The 20,612-nt window shown below is 39.1% G+C and overlaps 1 protein-coding gene across 6 annotated transcripts in view; it reads left to right on the forward strand.

The window, feature by feature from the left end:
• The window catches only part of EML4 (EMAP like 4), a 248,182-nt gene that overhangs the window by 145,467 nt on the left and 82,103 nt on the right, over nt 1-20,612 (forward strand). For 3 of the 6 annotated variants that reach the window (XM_074949340.1, XM_074949341.1, XM_074949338.1), the window contains exons 3-7: nt 4,502-4,631; nt 10,848-11,018; nt 13,062-13,190; nt 17,743-17,768; nt 18,212-18,244. In XM_074949340.1, the coding sequence (XP_074805441.1) occupies nt 4,502-4,631; nt 10,848-11,018; nt 13,062-13,190; nt 17,743-17,768; nt 18,212-18,244 (489 nt within the window). The remainder of the gene's footprint in view (nt 1-4,501; nt 4,632-10,847; nt 11,019-13,061; nt 13,191-17,742; nt 17,769-18,211; nt 18,245-20,612) is intronic. The other 3 variants (XM_074949339.1, XM_074949342.1, XM_074949343.1) reach the window with 3 other exon arrangements.

The raw sequence follows: 20,612 nt of genomic DNA on the forward strand, positions 1-20,612 counted from the left end.
GTCAGTAAACGTCAATTTCACCATACATGGACAACCAGTGAAAAAATATATACATTGATGATAATCAGACTTTACAGATAGGCAAAGTAAGCAAAATACTGCTTGAGAACTTAGTTTGGATTTAAGGATATCTATTTTCTATATTTTGACATCTGATGTTAGCAATTTGTGTTTTAATGGTTATAAAGCTTTAATTTTTTTTGAATCTCAGTGTCTGCTGTCATTAAATAATTATACTGACCTCTTCATTGCCTGATCCATACATCATTTCCCACAACTGTGAAAATTTAAATAGATAAAAATAAAAAAATGGTGAAAACCCATAATTTCCCCAAAATGTGAACATTTAAATTGATGAAAATAGAAAAAATGCTTAAAAATAACCAATATTATCCACTGAAATTATATTTAAAATATTGAATTCTGCCAAGCCTAATTACAATGCAGTCTTTAATCTTATTTAGTATGGCTTAAAACCAACAATGTTAGATGTCCAAATCTAGGCTGGCAATGATGCAGAGTAAATGGCAAATTGATTATTTGGGACGTTGATTGATCAGTCCATAGTCTGAAGTCTGTTTCTGCAACCACAAATAGGATTATGTCTTAGTCCCCATTTATGGAGAAGGGATGTGCGGCTGCAATTCAAAGTGGACCATATCTTCCATGGAAGTGAAAAGCCATTGGGTTTTTCGGCTGAGTCCCTGATGAACTTTTATTCAGGATGTTAGCATCCTTCCACCTTGCTTGTCTTTGATCTTTGGGTGAAAAACCTGGAGTCTTTGAGCTTTTGTGCTGCAACCCAAAAAGATTTTTCTGGGTTTGAATCCAAATGTTGGTGTATTACTTAGATCTTCTTGTACTGGGGGACCCTTGTTCCCTCAAGTTTGATGGAGCTTCTGAAGAATTCTCTGGTTATGACAAATTTGGGGTGGGTGGATATATGTCAGTATGGGAAGCCATGGTTCTGGTGTTGATTCTACTGTGGCCATAATAATCCACATAACAAAGTTGTGATCATGTAATTAGAGACTTTCTATTCACATACTATGCTTTCCACAGGATCCCTGCCTCATTCAGAGCACAGCGTGGACCTGCTTTGGAGATGAATCAGGCAGGGTCTGTTGGACACCTGCCTGATTTGTTTCAGAAATTGGAAAGTCTGTAGTGAGTGAGACAATGAATTGCAAGAAAAGAAAGAAGGGTCTCATGGCTCAGGCAGTTCGATGCCTTAATAAATAATTTTTAAATAGTTTTGTGTGTGTAAATTCCTAGATTTAAAAACAAACAAACTGGAAAACAGAAATTCCGTCATGTGGCATCATATTGACACCTATGTGGTTCGTCAGAAGGGTTGGAACCTTTAGATCTGCCTCACTGACATCTGCTACTTGAGCTAATGGAGTAACTGATGGCAGTAGTAAGTTGTAACCCACTGCCTGTGGGCTAGCACTAAAGGGGGGGATAAGATGCTTTGCCAGAGGGTTACATAGATATTTGCTTACAGTAGAAGAATGGTGAAACTCAGGAATCTTGGGTTCCATTCCAGCCTTTGGGGAAAGTGTGCTCTAGTGAGCACAGAATGTTTTGCTCATTTTCTCCAAGCTTAACCCCTTCCACCCTGTCCCAGTTCTGTCTTTTCTTGTTCCATCCTAGCCAGTCCCCAACTACAATCCACAGGCTTCTCATCCCAGTCTCTTTGCTTAGCCAGCACTAGTCTCCCACTATGGACTTCTTGCATCAGTTCTGGTCTGCTCCCCACCAGTTCCAATCTTTCACCACTCCTAGTGCAAGTCTGCTTGCCATGCCAGTCCCACTTTCTCCTCTTCAATCCCTCTGCTCCGTGCCCCTGTCTCCCCAATCCAGCCCCAGTTTTTCCCCTCCCAACTGCTCTTCCAGTCTATCTTTTTTGCTCAGCCTTGCCTCCAGCTTCCACATTCCCCATCTCCACAGTCTTCCAGTCTGTGGCCCTGGTTCCTCATTTATTCTCAGTGACCAAGTCCCTGCTCCAAAGCAGGGGGATGCTAGAACATCTCACGCAAAGGTTGTCAGTGTTTTGTAGCATGGGTAAAACAATGTATTTGTCTGTAGCTTCATTCTTGGAGATGGCTGAGCCATTTTGGGGGTTGCCTGGGGCCTCCGCAGGTGCTGGGAGAGGGTGGCCCAGCTGCTTGTGGGGGAGGGGGAGGCCGGGTGGTGGCACGCGGACTGGGACCTCCGCTGGTGCTGGGTGGGAGGGGTCGTTGGGGCCGGCAGGCTCCCTACCTGGCTCCGCACCTCTCTCTCCCCTCCCGCTCCCACCCAGCAGCAGCGGAGTCTGAGTGTGGGAGGGGACAGGGGGTTGTGGCACAGGATGGGGTGAGGTGAGCTCTGGGCAGGCACTTACCAAAATAATTTTCGAAAATAATTCAGTCTGAGCTAGACACCCGGCATGGAAAATTTCAGCCCAAACAATTAAAGTTTGACAAAGTTATAAATAAGGCTGCGAGTTTGTCACAGGGGGTCATGGAAGTCATGGATTCCATGACTTTTCCGTGACTTTCCCTGACTTGTGCAGCACCTGCTGCATCTGGCTCAGGGGCAGCTCAGACAGCCCCTGCTTGTGCCAGGTGCACTGGCCACTGCTGGGGCAGTCTTGGGCCGTTGCCCCCACCCCTCCGCAGCAGAGTTTGCATGTGGGAGGGGGCAAGGGATTGGGGCACGGCCAGGGTGAGGAGGCTCTGGGCAGTGCTTACCTGGGGGGCTCCCTGGAAGCGGCGACATCCCCCTTGCTCAGTTGTTAGGTGGAGGCGTGGTCAGGCACCTCTGCACACTGCCTCTGCCCAGAGCGCCGGCTTCACAGCTACCATTGGCTGGGAACCACGGCCAATAGGGGCTGTGGGGGTGGTGCCTGCAGGCGGAGGCAGTGCGCAGAGCTGCCTGGCCATGCCTCTGCCTAGCAGCTGAGGGAGGTGGATGTTGCTGCTTCCGGGCCCTGGGCAGCTGCCCCCTCCAAGTTTTATTCACTGTTATTTTTAGTAAAAGTCATGGAGAGGTCACAGGCCGTGAACTTTTGTTTACGGCCCGTGACCTGTCTGTGACTTTTACTAAAAATACCCATGACTAAACCGTAGCCTTAGTTATAAGCAACTGAAAACAGGGTCTTATGATGGGAAGTGTCGGGCTACTTTAATGGACAGTGCTACCCGCCCTGCCCATTATAAGGACCTCCTGGCAATGTACCTTGGTGTGTATTGTGCCATTCTGTTTATAATGGCCTGGGACTTCATGCCTCGTGGTTGCTACAGCTCACTTGTAATACAGCCTTGTGTGTGCTGATGGCACTATGAAGTAATAACACAGTGATCTTTTGGCCAAAATCCTCTTCCCGGGCCATAGCCTGAGTAATTCAGTTGTATACTTGGTAGAAATCAAGCCTCTTCAAGACAGTTATAGCTAAAATAGCTGTCTTGGCCCTGGAACCCCACCCTGGGACAAGAAGTTTTGTGTAGCAGTAAATGCTGTGGTCTTTACCAACCTTGGGCTCTTTACCTTACCTTGTGTTCACAAGGCGTAGGAAGCCCCAACAGAGTTGTATTGTGCCCCCTCCCCTTACACAGGATTTTCCACTCTAAATGTACATTTATTTGCGTATAGTATCTTCAATATTTACCTAATGGGAATGGTTTGAAGTACATTATATTTCAGTAATGACATGTTATCTTTCTGGTTCCTTCATACTTCTTATCACAAAGCACTTTATGAAGGGGTGATAATGATGAGAGAGCCTACCAGATGAGCTTCTGGGAAATGTGATGATTTAAGATGACTCAGCTTTTTGAGCAACAGAATGCTGCTGCACAAGGAATTTATATTTCTGTTGCAATCACGACTAAAATAATTCTGTGGCAAGTGAAGCTTAGGACGATACTGTGCCAGAATATTGTATTATAATTTACCATTTGACTGTAACATCCTATTTGAGTTACTCCACTTTGCAATTTAAAATGTCACTTCTAATGTTTCCATTTTTGAATTCTACAAAAGAATCCTCCTATGTACAAACATCCTTAGTTTTGGCTGTTAAAGTGCTGTTTCATTAGCCAGGTGTGTATGTGAACATATTTTGGGTTAATAGTTTCATGTCAGATAAACTTTATTCCTAGCTTAAACAAATTGTTGAACTACCAAAACACAGTATTTCTTTGCAAAAACTAGATGTTTATTGGTTTGGTGTGAATGTTTGACTAAGTCTTTATCTACCTATCCAGCCACCTACCCACCCACATGAGGGTTTTCATATACACACCGCATATGAATTGTTCTTGTTTCTATGGTCTTCTCTTAAAGTTTTAAATGATTTCAGAAAGCAATTTTTGGATTAATACACACATCCTTTGTCTTGAATGCCAGCAACAATGCTGTATGAAAGCCAACCCCACCTGTTATGGTTCTTAATTTGAATGTCACATGAATGCCTTGAAAGCTACTATAAAATCTCTTCTCCTTAAATTTCTTGTAGGTCAGCCAGGCCTCCGAGAAGCTATCTCTATGTCCTGTATAACCAATGGAAGTGCAGGAAGCAGAAAAACAGGCCATAGTTCCTCTGTATCAATTGCCAGAAAAGAGACCCTCTCATCTGCTGCTAAAAGGTACTGGCTTCTTAAAAAGTTAAATTATACACAACCACAATAAGGAAGCCCCTTTCTGTGTTAATTTTGAAGTTTTCTGAAATATACCAATTAAAGAATAGGATTTAGACTCATAGCATACCATTAGAATTTGTGACAGCTGGATATATAGAAAGTGGATCACTTTGGTTTTCAGTGTACAACACATGAAATTAAATTTTCGCTAAAAGAGGAAAAAAACGTATTTCTAATAGGCAGTTTTGTTCCAAAATTGAAATGAGCCACTTGGACAGACAGTCATGCTTTTTAGCATGCGCCTGAATTTTTTAATCTTTGAAAGGAAATAAACAACAAATCTGACATCATGGTCTTGAATGAAAATAGTAGATGATACCAAAGTGAAAATTATGAAATGAGTTAGGTGAATTTAGGAAAGTGTGTTAATCGATTCTTTATAACTTTATATGGCACATTTCAAATTTAAGAAATTTCTTGTTGCAGGATTTTACAAAACAAATTTTGTAAAAATAAAATAGCTTGAATTTGCATTTTATTTAGTATCTAATTGATTTTTTTTCATACAGTGGTGTCAGGAGCCAGCAAAGTGTTTTCTTATTTATTGTTTTCTTCTGGGACTTTTAACCACTCATTTTTCAGCATCTCGGAGGAATGATTTGTTTCTGCTCCTGTTTGTTGGAGAGAATGAAAGAAAGAGCTGCCACAGATACAGCTATGGAACACAGCACACGTAAATGTTTTACCATCTGTTCAGTTATATGTGAAAAGTTCTCGGTCTCTGTAGAGTACTGTGCTGACTTCAGTGGATAATTTATGATTCAGTGTGGATTTAAATACTGTGCTATACAATTAGACAGGGATGCAGTATATTTTAGGGATTAAAGATATTGTATGTAAACCTAGGCCACTTACCTTTTCTTCTGCCTTTAATCAGTAAAACAATTAAACAGGAAGAGTGAAGCAGAAAATGTTTAAGGCTCTCTTGAGTACAGAAAGCAGAATTAATTTGCTTTTTTCTATTCTTAGTTATGTAGCGTCTTAGTTTTTGAATGTCTGACTTCCCCTATCCTACAATGAATTGGACACTGAGTGGTGTACATCTCTATCTATTGGAAAGCCAGGAGCTGTAAAAAAGAGAGTCACTTGGGAAGGTATATATGAGCTAATTTTGTCCTGGAAGTATGGAGCCTGGGCGTCTGCCCTCTCTTTCATACTTCCTTCCCAGCTCATCCCTTCCACCCCCTGCTCAAAGCCAAAAAAGGAGACACGGGAAGAGACTAGCTATGTCAACATAGCTTTTAATGGAGCCAAACCTAAGGGAAGAAGATGGACGGACAGATGGCTGGCCGGAAGGAAGGAAAAGAGAGTTTGAGAAGAATCAGAGAGAATGTCAGACCCAAGACCTTATGGGGGAAAGAATCACTCCTGCATCTCCTCCCTCCATGTCACCGGGAGCTCTATGAAATCACCTAGGGGAATCTTGGACATATACCACTTCACCAAGGCTACAGATAATCTGGATGAAGGTTCCATGGGCTCTGTGACACAGCTTGTCCAGATGAGAGAAAGGTTACCTGGTTGCTGTAGGATCATAGATTTGTTATTGGTTGGGAAGAAAGCCCATCTATATCCTTCCAGGATATTACTCTATGTGAGTATGATCCTAGATACATACTGGGAAGGCTTCCATGTATCCAAACAGACTGTCTGTCTTCTCTGCAGTTTTACCTCCAGGAGTGCTATTAATCTCAGCCTGTCTTCACATCAAACATTTCGTAGACTACTTGATTGCCTGTGTAGACCAGGCTTCCTGGAGTATAACTTGATCAGAAGTTCTTTTGGTTGTATAAAGGAATCTCCATTTTCTGGATGTTTCACTCCTTGTTTCATTACTGGTACAGCAATATCCTTCTGAGTCTAAGGTTTACTCACCCCGACAGCTCAGGTTTGTATAATTGCAACACAGACTTTTGGGGTTAGAGAATGTCATTCAGGCCCCTTTGCCTTCAGTGGAAATTTTCCCCTTAAAGTGCTCATGCAACATCAACTTGTTGAACCGAGGGCAGTGAAACCAAATCTTATATTTGCAAACGGTTACTTAGCGGCCTTCTGGTTCTGTCATGGTTCAGCAGCTGTACAGCAGTCTCTTACATCATCCCACAGGTGGGATGCTAAAAATTCAGCCGTAATTTCAGAAGCACTGCGTGGGTTTTTTTAGAGGCACCAAGGGATTTGGGAACCTGGTTCTTTGGAAAACCTGAGCCTGGATATTCTCAATGTCATATATAATTCTGGCTTCTGTTAGGGCAGTCTATTTACAGGGCAAAGATTGGCTCAGATGAATGGGATTGATCCCAGGGGAATGGTGCCTGAATCTGGAGATTTTCCATTCTGTATGTCAGCATCTGGGTCATCTCTTAGGACTACCGTGCCACCAGGAATTCTGCAAAATCAACCTGATTTTTCTCTGTTTCTCTATCCCATTGCTATAGGGAGAGAGTATTTTTGATGAATGGAAGAGGAGACCTGGGTTACGCTTTCCTGTCCCTTTTCCCAATTCATTAAATTCTCTGCAAAACCTGACAGGTCAGAGCAAAGGTGATTTTATTTGACCCCTCTTAGCCATGTGTACCTTGGTTCTCAGGTCACTGGAATGTTTCTGTAGGACTATAGATATCCTTCGTTAAGGACCATTTCCCTTTGAACATTTTGGGGAGATTCAGCCTTCTGGACTGACTGAAGGCCACGAGTTCCTGATGGAAAGAGCTGGTGGATTGTCAAAAGCAGGTTGGAGGTCACCAGGATCTGAAATGTGTTCACATTTTGGTGTTGCATAGGGACTGCTCTGCAGATGACTAGCTGTTCACTCATCAGCCATTGTGGTTTATTTTGGACACTTTATAAAAGAGGCTGTGGATTAATGTGGCACAGTTTCATTTAGACTGAGTGTTCTCCAAAGAATGACTTCAGTTAAGTAGTTAAGTATAATCTTAAAATGTCAGACTTCAGGTAAGATCACATCCTCACTCCAGTTTCTGGTTTGTTGTAGTCTGAGAGAAGAAGAGACAATTCACAAGTTGGAATTACTTTCCAGTAATTATCTTTGTCACAGTTCTCTCTTCCATCCTGCTTTCACTCTCCTCCACATATACTTCATAACACAGCTGTGTGTATTTTGTTGGTTTCTTGACTAGAGAGCTAGGGGAAATGCTTGTTTGTGTCTTTCTTCCTGAGTGACTCTCTCTCTCTCTCTCTCTCTTTTTAACGCCTTGCTTCCTGGTAGTTGGACTCACTCAGTCTTTGATTCATTGTAGGAAAGGGAATGAAGAGGTTATGACAAGCATCATTGTTAATAAGTAAATTGGCCATACAGGATTATGAGCACAAAGTACAGCTTTCATCATTGTAATAAGAGCCTGTTATTTGCTTTAGTGGTAAGACATTGCTAGGGCTTGTTTTTCTGCACTCCATTTTCTTGTCAGAGACTTTGGGAAAAGGTGAAAGTTGTTCAAAGTACTCTTGTTTCCAGTAATGCAAGCTAAACCTAATGCAAACAAAAAATGGCTTCCAGAGTTCCAGTTGAACAGGGACTTGAGACCACAAGTTTATCTGCCAACCCACCAAAAGTCATCATGCTCTTATCTCAGGAGCCAATCACAAGCGTATCTTCACTGAAAGTGAAGAAATACTGTTGCGTGTTTCATAACTGCCTTCAAAACAAGCACATTTCTATTTTAATTTCTCTTCTAGTGACTTCCTTTAAAACAAAATATGCCTTGACAAGTTAAATTGAACGAAACTCTCTCTCAAAAAAAAATGGTCTGTGCCCTTTCTTGCTGCTTTATGATGTATGACATATCCCTGAATGATTATAAATATGTATTTTTTTTAATATTGAAACCATCAGGAATATCCTGTCTTTTATTCCCTGCTTTTTACTGCAGTTTTCCCCAAAAGGATTCAGAGAAATGGGTTGGGAACTTTGAGCCCTTAATTAGAGGGATGAGATGCTGAATCTTGAAAAAAGACATCTTTTTCTCCCATCTGCACTTAATGAATTTGAGTTAAATAGCGATTAACAAAAACAAATGAAAACCAGTGTTTTAGATAGGCTGAATAAAAATCATCTCCACTTTCACTTAGAATCAGATTCTGTTTCCATGGTTTATACTAGTTTTCCATTCCATCCGGATTCTGTTTGCAGAGTGTCTTTTGTGGGGAAAGGTAGATGAGTCCAGAATTTCTAATTTAGTAAAGCAAGCAGGAAAAAAACACCCTCCTCTTTTTTTTATTTTTCAGTTGGAGATAGGGGAAAAAACATTTCATCTCTTCTTTGTACCTGTTTTGCTTCTCTAGGATGTATAAGCTTTATTTTTTTAATTTGTAGATTACTTTTAACTTGAGAGAGGGAATACCAGACAAAATTAGAGAGGGGAATGGTAACCTTTTTTCTTGCTGCCTATTTTGTTTTATGGCATGTGAAAAATTTAGTCAGACTTCAAATTCCTGTAACATTTAAAAGTCCACCTTCAGTATAATTAAAGGAAGAAAACATCTATATGCTGCAGAATACTACTTCCTTGAGCAGCTTGTCTTGCCATTGTGTGTTTGCTTCAGCATGTCACAGGAAGCATGCAGCAATGTACTTGAAATAAGTCACATGGCAAGAGTAAATTCTTAGTTAAATGGGGATTGTATAATTGGTCTGTTAACTCTGATCCTCTCAGTATTCTTTGTACTTTAAAGAATGTATTGTTGGCCATTTCAGGACTGTATTCTTTTGCTATGGGGAGAAACCTGCAGTAGTGAAAGATCCATCCTGGTTTAAACTCTCAGAGTTTAGGTGAATTCTACTCTCAAAACAGGGAGATTTGAGACATTGTTGAGGAGTTAGAAAACATGGCCTCCAAAGTCTCTGGATTCCAGTATGGTGGTCCAGTCCTCTCCTCGATTCAGTTCATCCTCTCTCTTCGCACCAGCAGCGTTTGCCCGTAAGGGGACATACACGCACATTTGAGGAGAATACAGGGGGTGCAAGAGAAGAGGTTCATTTCCTGTGAAGGGGGAATCATGCTGCCTGGAGAGGCTGCTCCCCCATTCTACCCCAACATATTTCCCCAAGTCCAATAAAGTGCTAACCACTTGAAGGACTTCCCCAGGCTTGGAAAAAGGGTGAGCGTTCTACAAAGGCTCTGCTTGCCCTTTTACATGGCTCCGGGACACTTCTGCTCCTTGGTGTTGCTTTGCTCCTTTTCACACATCACAGCACAACAGATCATGGGGACCTGAACTAGTGCAGGACATCTACATTAGAGAGTCACATTTTCAAATAGTAACTGTTAATTCTGTTTGTGCACAAATGTGGTAACTAGCCATCAGCTTGCCACATAAACATGTACATATGAGAATATGCACAAAACTAGCCATGTTGAGGCTGGGTCCATATATCAGTGACAGCAATAGGAGTCTTGCTATTGACTTCAGTGGACTTTGGACCAGGGCCTTCATGAATAAGAGCATTTTAAAATTGCCACTTAAAATTATTTAAAGGGATTTAAAATGTTAAAACAACAAAGATTATGCTCCATTACGTTGTTAAAAGTGAAGGAATTGTAATCTCATAGTTTATTTACAACAGGTGCTGAAAAAGTGACAGTTTGACCATTTAATATCCTGTTATGGCCAAATAGGACCAAAAAAGGTGTACCCAGCAGCTGCTTTGGTACATGGCACATTTAGTTAATCCACTTCTGGAGAGACCCATGACCAGTGAATGCATTTTATTGCTAACAATGGAAGGCTAGGAGGCACAAAGCATACACAACAATCTGCAGAGAGAGATACAGCAGAACCTAGGATACAGTGCATATTTTAAATTGAAAGGAGCTGTGTTCAGGTTTAAATGGGAAGGGGTAAGTAATGAATCTAAAACAGCGATAAACCTTCGCTACTTTTCCAAGTAATATAATAATATTTCTTAGTACTTGACAGGAAGCTCTCTTCAACTGTTTGATCTTTGCTTTTAGCAAAGTACTTTACTAATAATTTCATTAACAAAACCCAACAAAATCAGTAGATACCCACACATTTTCTTATGGTGATTATTCTTTAATGAATTTTGAATTGCTTCTTCCTTCTCTGATAAAATGTGTGCATTTTTTTTCACCTTCAAATTATTTGCTTATTCTCTATTGTTCCATCTTATACTTTATTTTACAGCGGTACAGAAAAAAAGGAAAAACCTCAAGGACAGAGAGAAAAAAAAGAGGAAACTCATTCTAATGATCAAAATCCACAAATTCGAGCATCACCTTCTCCCCAGTCCTCCTTACAGACTCTCCAAACACACAGGCAAACTCAAGAAAGCAAGAGCTCTGCTCCAGCTAAAAGGTTTTCACAGTACCAAAGTACAGAGCTAGAAAATGGTTGTAATGATACTAAGAGTCCACTTTTAACAGCAAATCTTGAGAAACCAAGATCCAGTTTCACAATTGAGTGCAAAAATCAGTATTTTTTGTGCTGCAAAGTTGCACACAAGATGCATTACAACATTTACCACTAAATAAAAATTAAAAATGCAAATATTTCTTCCATAAATTTAAAGATGAGAAAAATAGAATTATATCCTGTGTACTTTGCAATGTCCTAAAACATCCTAATATGATAAAGAGAGATTAATTACAATCTTATTAAAATATATAAAAAGGTGCCAAGATGTAATATCTCTGAAAGTATGCTTTTCAAGATATTATGTTAAACATGGCCAACTAAAACTGTGAACCACATCTTGTGCTATTTACCACGTCATAATAGCACTTGTCATAAACTAGTATCATTACAACCTTTGATTCGGGTGCCTTTCTTCCCAAACTACTGTTTAATGTGACTGCAGTTTGGATCTTTTGCTTTTTTCTCATATCCCTGCTTGGTTACAGAATGGTCCATTTCACCTGATATTTGGATTCTTATTCTACAGACATGTTTGGGGTCATATTTCTACACCAATATTAAACTGCGATTAGACCGGGGGAAGGGGACGGGAGGGATTTGTTTAGGGCCTGATCCTGCAACCTTGCACATACAGAATTCTTGCTGATTTCAGTGGGAGTTAAGTGCAGAGAACATCTGCAGGATGATGCTCTTTGATTTTTAAAATTGAATATTTTTCAAATAAACCCATTTTAAAATTTGGCTGGTTATTTTAGAGTAAAAATGTTCAAGTTCACTCCTAGTTTGTTATGATCCATTGTCACCTTTATTATTTTGAAACCTTGGGAAGGTATGGAATTCTTTCTCGGACCACTTGGCATTTTAGAAGACTAAAACAAACTCAATAACAAATGAATTATACTCTCAAATTTGCGCTGGTTTACAAACATATGTTGGCTTGTGTTGCCTGAATTCACAATTCTAATAGAAAATAAAAACAACCCTTTCACTTGACTGATGCATGTTTAACACTCATAAAGGCTGTGTCTCCATGTCTTGCACAAACTCTTACAAAATCTAAAGCTGAACTTTGGTTTGTTGTTCTCCTGCCTGGCATCTTACTGCAAAGAGACTTTTTGTGCCTGGGTTTAGCATACTAATTTATTACCTGGTGGGGGAGTGGTAAGGGGATGGCTTTTAAGTCTTTCTTAATATTTTAATATGTCTTGATAACTTGTCACAGTCTTTTTTCAGCTTCTTGAGATACTGTGGAAATAAGCTTGCCTTTCTAGAGTTGCAGTTTTGAATGTTGTTCTTGCAAAAAGTATTTTTGACTGGATGAGTTGCAAGGTTGTTGGCAGGGCATCTGCAGAATCATAATTCAGGTTATTTAATAACTGTTATAGCCAGACCACATTTAAACAAATTTCCTATGATAAAGATATTATACATGAAATTAACTTCAGTGAAACCAGTGACTACAAAACAGTTTTAAACTTCCATTAGCATAAATTTGGCTCCAGCAGGATTGCTGATGTAGTCTATCAGACATTCATGGGTCTAATTTTCCATGATATTGGGCCAAATCCTGCTTGCCTTATTCCTCTCCAAGAAGTCTCACAGAAGTGAATGGAAAGTTGTGCATGAACAAAGGAATCAGGATTTTGGCCCATTGTTTTGGAGCTATTTGCTTCCAAACAGTCAGTGGCTTACAGGGTTTGCAACTTGCCACCTCAGAATACTTCTTATGGAATTGTGCCCTATCTATGTGCTGACAAAACAGCTCAGCATTCAAAATGTTTTATTGTGTTCAATAGCCATTGAGCTTTCACTCATCTGGTTAGAACTTTTTGACTAATCTTTATTTCTGTTTTCTGGATCAACTTGAAGGAAGTCCTAGCACTGCTTTTGTCTCCTGCTGCTTGATCTGTCAGTTGCATACCAGCACCAGCTATCGTTATCTCATTAATTTTTAATTTTAAACGTAAATTTTGTGTTTTTTAGCATAAAGCGAACTTCGACTGCTGAAAAATCACATAGCATGTGGGACAACTCAGATGACAGTCGTAATAAACTGTTGAGGGCAGCTTCAACATCAAAACTCATATCAAAAGTGGCAAAAAATGCAGAGAAGTAAGTATTGCAGATTGTAGCAAAGTGGTATCTGCAAGTTTTAAGAATAAAAACCCTCAAATTAAATTGTTTTAATTTTATTACATAAGCTAATTTTGTAAACTGTCAGTTTGCATTGTTAATATTTTGTAGATGTTGTCTGCATAATCTGACTATTCACCTCTCTAATGCAAGGAAATCTCCAGAGAATCTTAAAATCCCTGCAACATGTAGATGTATTATTTTAAAGCATGAATATGCTTCCACTGCTACATGTTTGGATTTTACAAATTATGCATGCATATGAAGGCCCACTGTCATTCATGTACAAATTTTCCCACTTGGAAATGATTGCTTAGAACAGCGGTTCTCAAACTTTTGTACTGGTGACCCCTTTCACATAGCAAGCACCTGAGTGCAACCCCCCTTATAAATTAAAAACACTTCTTTATATATTTAACACCATTATAAATGCTGGAGGCAAAGCAGAGTTTGGGGTGAAGGCTGACAGCTCGCGACCCCCCCATGTAATAACCTTGTGACCCCCGAGGGGTCCCGACCCCCAGTTTGAGAACCCCTGGCCTAGAAGAAGTACCACAGAAGATGATCTGGGGTTATAGTGGAATACAAACTAAATATGAGTCAACAGTGTAACACTGTTGCAAAAAACGCAAACATCTTTCTGGGATGTATTATCAGGGGTGTTGTAAACTAGACATGAGAAGTAATTCTTCCACTCTAATCTGCATTGATAAGGCCTGAACTGGAGTATTATGTCCAGTTTTGGGCACCACATTTCAGGAAAGATGTGGACAAATTGGAGACTCCAGAGGAGAGCAACATCAATGATTGAAGGTCTAGAAAACATGCCCTGTAAGGGAAGATTGAAAAAACTGGGTTTGTTTAGTCTGGAGAAGAGAAGATTGAGAGGGGACATAACAGTCCTCAAATACATAAAATGTTGTTATAAAGAGGAGAGTGATAAATTGTTCTCCTCAGCCACTGAGAACAGGACAAGAAGTAATGGGCTTAAATTACAGCAATGGAGCTTTAGATTAGACATTAGGAAAAACTTTCTACTGTAAGGGTAGTTAAGCACTGGAATAAATTACCTAGAGAGATTGTGGAACCTCTGTCATTGGAGGTTTTTAAGAACAGGTTAGACAAACACCTATCAGGGATGGTCTAGTTAATATTTTTTAGTACTGCCTTAGCACAAGGGACTAAGCTAGATGACTTGTCAAGGTTCCTTCCAATCCTACATTTCTATGATTCTGTAGTTTTCTCCACTTCTCTTTTCTTTATTTAAAAATACATTTTGAAATGTTAAGGTTTCAGACACAGTTTTTATTTCATCGTAAATTCAGTTGTGTATTTTCTGGATTTGTGTTAAGCTGCAGTTTTATACTTAAAAGTGACTGTAAAATGGCATTGTGAGGTTCCAAGTTTCCATATCTCAAATATGCTCAATTTACAAGTAAAGATTTTTTTTTCCTCATGGCCCATTTTACAAACTCAGCCTGAAAAGTAAAACAGGTCTTTTTCCTTCTTGAGCAATATCACCAGGCATAAAAGGCCAAATTATACTCTCGGATACATCTGTGCTACTCTCTTCATTTTTGGTGGGTTTGCAGAAGTTTGATTGATTTAGGCCCTGATCCTGCAAACACTTATGCACATGATTACTTTTACTACTGCAAATAGTCCCATTAAACTCAAACGGTAGTAAGATTAAGCATGTGTATATGTGTTTGCAGAATCAGGGCCTCAGAATTTAGTGGGTTTTTTTTAAATGGTATTGATCATACATAATAGGGCATAAAGCTTAGCTGTGTTGGATTTGCAATGCTAACAAAGAACAAGGAGTAACATTTTTTTCTGTGGTATAAACAAATACAACTCTGAATGCACACAGGGAGCAGATGTCTTCAGTAAAAAGGTGCCTTTTTACACAGTAACTTCACTGTAGAGCTAATTAACTATAAAGGTGGCTTAAATAGAATTGCTTTGAATGAAGCTGCAAAATCATATGTGTAAATAAAGGTAAGAATACTGATGAAATACAGGGAGGTTATCATTAAAATAAGTTCTGAATTTGTAAATGAAATTAAAAAATAAAATTCAAATCTACTGGCATTAACGAATGTATTAATAATGTAAAATAGGTTGTTTTCATACAGATTCTCAAGACCAGTGCAAAACTTAAAATTGAAAGGGGGACACAATATTATGCTAATCTGACCTGACAGCAATATGCACATTTAGTCACAGCTTTATACCTAGACTGGAGAATTCTGTAGTACACTGAAGTAGTGTGCACTAAGGATTATGGTTTAGACATTCTGCACACAATTTTCTTCCCTTTTCTAAATTCCTCTGGCAATTCAGGCTGTTGCTGGATACTGGTAAAAGCTATTTAAAGACTGAAAAACTCTCTAGCTAAATCTTCTGGCTTTATTTCAGCTTATCAAGTTCCTTTTTTCAATTATTGCTATCCTGTTAAAACAGCTTAATCACAGTAGACATTATATTTAAAATTATTAAGAATAAAAAACGGTTGCTTTTTCCAGGCATTTTGAATTTGTGCAGTAGTTCAGGCATATAGTCAGTATAAATGTTTTGTCATTTTTTTATGATATGCTACTTATCCTTTGAAATGCTTCAATTATTCCACTTCTACAGTATTTCCCTAGAATAAGAAAAAATTATACTTTTCAATGATTATGGATTAAATGGGGGCCGGAAGGATTAGGATTAATAATTGTTGGAGAAAAACAATCATCTGAGTGCATCTTCAGGTCATTGTTTAGCCTGAAATACTTAATGAAAGTGAAGATTCAAAAGTTGTGAAAACATTTTACCATCATCTCACTTGAAGACTGTATACTATATTCTTTACGAAAGTGTCTTATCATTCACTTGTCTCTGCACTGAAATTCATTGTAAAGACACCCCGGGTTGGGGAGGGTAAGGGAGGAGAAGTGGAGAGGAGGACATGTAAATACTAACTTTTTACAAATATGCCCTTGGAAATGCATGCCCAACTCCTGTTGAATCAGTTGTCTTGTGTGCATGTATCAGAGGGCAGCATTTTGCTTATTGCATTTAAGATTATTAATTAGGGGAAGTTGCAAAGGCCCAAAATGCATCAGAACCACCCCATTTTTTGTGTGAGGAAACAGGGACCCAGCCTAACTTGGGTCCTGGATAAAAATCGCTTTATACATGCTTTGGACTCTAGACCCAGATTTTGAATTTTGTTTATTAGGAACAGTTTTAAAGCCAGTGTCATGCTATAAATCATCCCAATAAAATAGCAGGAAGTAGTCCAACTGTCACCTTAGCCAGTTGTCTTAAATCAGAACTGGGAATCCAAGTCTGGACTCTGCCATTTGGCAGCCAGAATAAGGGTGATTGAACCAGCAGTCAATGAGAACTCTATATATGTGTATGTTTGACTGTCTATCACTGTTATAAATATTTGACCTCCATTTTGCTACTCAGCTTCAAGTCAGTTGACAGTTTTCGTGAAATAAGTGCTCTTTAACAAGCAAGACACCTTTAAGAGGAGGTTATTATCAGGACATTTAAGTTTTCTTCCATCTTCTGAAAAAAATCGAGGTTTTTTTTCATGCATGGCGCTTCCTTGAGTGTAGTCTAACAAGTCAGCACTTATGAAAACTTATTTTGTGTGCCCCTCAGCAGACCTAGTACTGTTTATCTAGAGATCCTGTGTGGGACTGTGGTAAAGTTGACTTGCAGTGGGACATAGTATTAGCATCACGTTTTCTGACATTAATAGTCACATTGATACAAGCTCTTGGATAATTATTCAAAAGAACTCATAATCATTATGTACTAGTCACCTCATGGCTTGATTTTTCACAGGTGCTGAGAACCTTGAATGCAAGCTAAATGTGCTCTTCAGCTCCAAAAATTAGGCTTTTTATGGTTTTGTTTTGTGCTATCTAAAAGCCAATTTCCCATATACAAATGCTAATATGATTTTAGTATTTTATTAGTATTTATTTGTACTGCAGTAGCTCCTAGGAACCTCAGTTATGCTCGTCACACAACAAACATAGAACAAAAAGATTGTAAGCCCTTTGGGGATAGGGACTATCAAAGTATAAGACAAGAGACAAAAGTTGGGGGTTTTACTGTATTGGTTAGGATTGGTTATCTAACATCTTATCCCAAAGTTCCATTCATAGGAACATAAGAACTTTCATATTGGATCAGACCTATGATCCATCTAGGTCAGTATCATGCCTCCAACAGTGGCCAGTACTAGAGCTTCAGGGAGAGTGTACAGAACAGGCTTCTGGCAGTCAGAGGTTTAGAGTCACCCTGAGAATGGGGTTAACATTCTTGACCATCTTGGCTAACTGCCATTGGTACGCCTATCCTCCATCAACTTATCTAGTTCTTTTTGTGAATCCAGGTTTTTGGTGGTTGTTTTTTTGAAGGGGTGGTAAGACTTAACATAATGTGGGACTGTATAGAAGCTAGGTAGTATTAGTGTTATAACTAATACACATTAATTCTATATTTTGTGATTTTTTTTCCCCAGACACAAAGATGTCATTGTCAGCCAAGGTAAGTGAAAACATTTGTTTTTAAATATTGGGGTAATTGGAGAGATTTAATGTTGCTAATTGAATATTATTCCAATGGAAACAAGCAAGTTATTATGAAATATCTTTATGAAACACTGATTTAGAATTTACATAATGGTAATAGTTACTCCAAGGGTTAATTCAGTTGATTGTTGCGAAAAGATCTAGTGCCCGATGCAAAGCTCTTTGAAATCAGTGGGAGGTTTTTTTGTGACTTCAGGGCCCTGCAGGAGAGGAATATTTGTATTGCTTTTGTAAAACATAGAAATATATGAAGTGGTTAATTATTTCATATATATATAATATGCTTGCTTGTTTAAAAATAAAATAGAAAACATTGCCCTTGTGTAACATAGTTTTCATGCCAGGGAGGTGGGACTTCAGAAATAGTTTTAAGTTATTTTATTTCTGTCCCATAACCAGCAAAAATGTCAACCCGTGAAAAAAACAGCCAAGGTAAGAATTAAGCTATGCCAGTTGGTTGCTTTCTAATTTAACTCCTTTTCATGGATCTTTTATTTGGCCTTTCACCATCACAGGATCAATGCATGAATGATCCTTTAAATTTGGACTGCGCAATTCAGTAAACACTTCATTTTTTACAATTGAACTGAGTTTAAAAAAAAATTACACACTATTTATTTCTTGGAGATTTCTTGGGGAGTTAAAAGTAAATTACTATATACTTTATCCTGTCTGTTGAGAGAGGAATATGAACACATGAGGGGTAAGGGGTCTAAAAGTCTTGCATTGTTGCCTAATATACCACAATATCAAGAAGTGCCAGCTAAAAGATCTCTTTACTTCAGTTTTCTGTCTTGCCAATATTACAGCAGATGAATGCTGATTGGTTGATAGTGGAGACTGAAGGTTTAAAATATTCTCCTATGGCAAAAAAAAAAAACTTCTCTTCTAAAGCATATTTCTTTTGCATCAACAAATTTTGCATTCTGTGTCTATCTGCTGCTGCTGGCTTGTTCGGATAGAAAAAAAATCTTTTTCAAAATGATGGAATCTGTTGAAATCTACTGACAATAAAGAAAATTCATTGCTGTGTCTCAACATTACTCTGTTTTGATCACGTGGAACCTGAAGCATGCAGCTCAAAATCTGGAGCATGTTTCCTCAGTGCATGCTATTCACAGCTGTGTAGCGAGTCTCTCTTCCCTTTTAAATCCCTCTTCTTTGCTGTTGTATTAACAAATCTGCAGTGTACACATTCTGTGCTGTAAGACTGTTGATATTTTTGGTTTCCCTTTGCACTGCCCTTAGCTTTTCTATCATTCAAATGGACAAAACCAAAATTAATTGGAAATTCTCATACTTGTTCTCATTATTATGAGATCAAAACAAGCTTTAATCAAAGTGCCTTTTCTTAATTTTAAAATTTACTGAAGAATTTGTTTTAATCTTTTTAACTGATTCCAACTTATCAAAAATCTCCTATTAAAACAATATGAACAATCTTGACACAAAGGCTTCATAAAAGAGCAGGCAGGAAATACTTCATGACAGTATGAAGCACCAGCCCAGATTCAACAGTCATTGAGAATGAATGCCTCTTGTGGTTAGTGATGATGCTTCTAAAGGCAAAATATTCGCTAATGGGGTTTATTGTACAGAAGTGGTTCTAATCTGTATGTAATTTCAGTTGTGACAAAGCTTTCCAAAAAGGAATCACATCTTTGGCAAACACAACTTACAGTGCAATGATACACTCTGCAAGTATCCTTACATTTTTATTTCTTTCTTCCTGGTGTCCTCCCATGTAACCTGAGACCGGACTCACCTTTACCCATCTCATCCTGGCAAATGACACATCCCAGCAGCTCTAAATTCTGTGAAACAAGTTGGTAGAGGCCATATAAGTACCTAGATAGACGGAAAATGGTTTAATTAATGTGTGTGTGATCTGGGCTTTCACGAAATGAGGAGAGCCTACCTAGATAAATTTGAGGAGTGGAGCAATATGTTGCATTGATATGGAGCAGAATCAAAGGAATACCAGAGACGTATGATTCAACTGACATTGGTCTTGTCTGTAGTGGAGGGGGGGAAAGCATCTTATTAGAAAACATGTTCACTAACATCTTTAAAATAGCAGTGTTAAACACAGTTCTGCCTTTAATGTGCCCTAGGACAGCTGTCATTTTAAATGTTGTATCTGATTGGGGTATACCATAGAGGACCCCCCACTGAGGTTAACTATGACCAGACAGAACATTTTTAAACACAACCTAGACAAAGACAAGTTAAATGCCAAGTTGTGTTTTACCTCACATTAGTTAACGACATTTTCTGATGGTTTTTTTTTTTCTCCACGTGGATCTACCCACTGTGAAACAGACCTCTTAGTTACAGTGTACTATGCAGAGCTGTTTTTTTCTACACAGAGAGGTGTACTTTCTTGTGTGCGCTAATAGGCCCGTGTGGACTCTGTTGGTGTGCACTAAAACCTCCATTAGTCTGGACAACTGCCCACATAAGTATCACTATCACAATTGACTCCTCTGGCTGTCTGACCAGAAAGGCCAAGGTTTTCACAGGAAGCAGTGCACTATTTTCAGAGGTAGTTCCTCCACTTCAGGACTGAGACACCCTTGGCAGAATGGGGTTGGGGAAGCCTATGCTGCTTCTGTCTGTGCTGTCCTTGTTTTGCTGTGCCTCGACTAGGTGCAGCTCTAGTGGGAGTGGGGCTCTGGTTGTTCTAAGCCATGTTTGTGCCTTCATAATCCTGGGCTGTTCTGGGGCCTGAAGAGGTACCTGGCACAATAAATGTATTGCTCGAGATCTGTCTAAGGGTACATCTACACTTAGTGAGTAT

This window comes from Natator depressus, chromosome 3 (genome assembly GCF_965152275.1).
Source record: "Natator depressus isolate rNatDep1 chromosome 3, rNatDep2.hap1, whole genome shotgun sequence".
Classification (NCBI taxonomy): Eukaryota; Metazoa; Chordata; order Testudines; family Cheloniidae; genus Natator; species Natator depressus.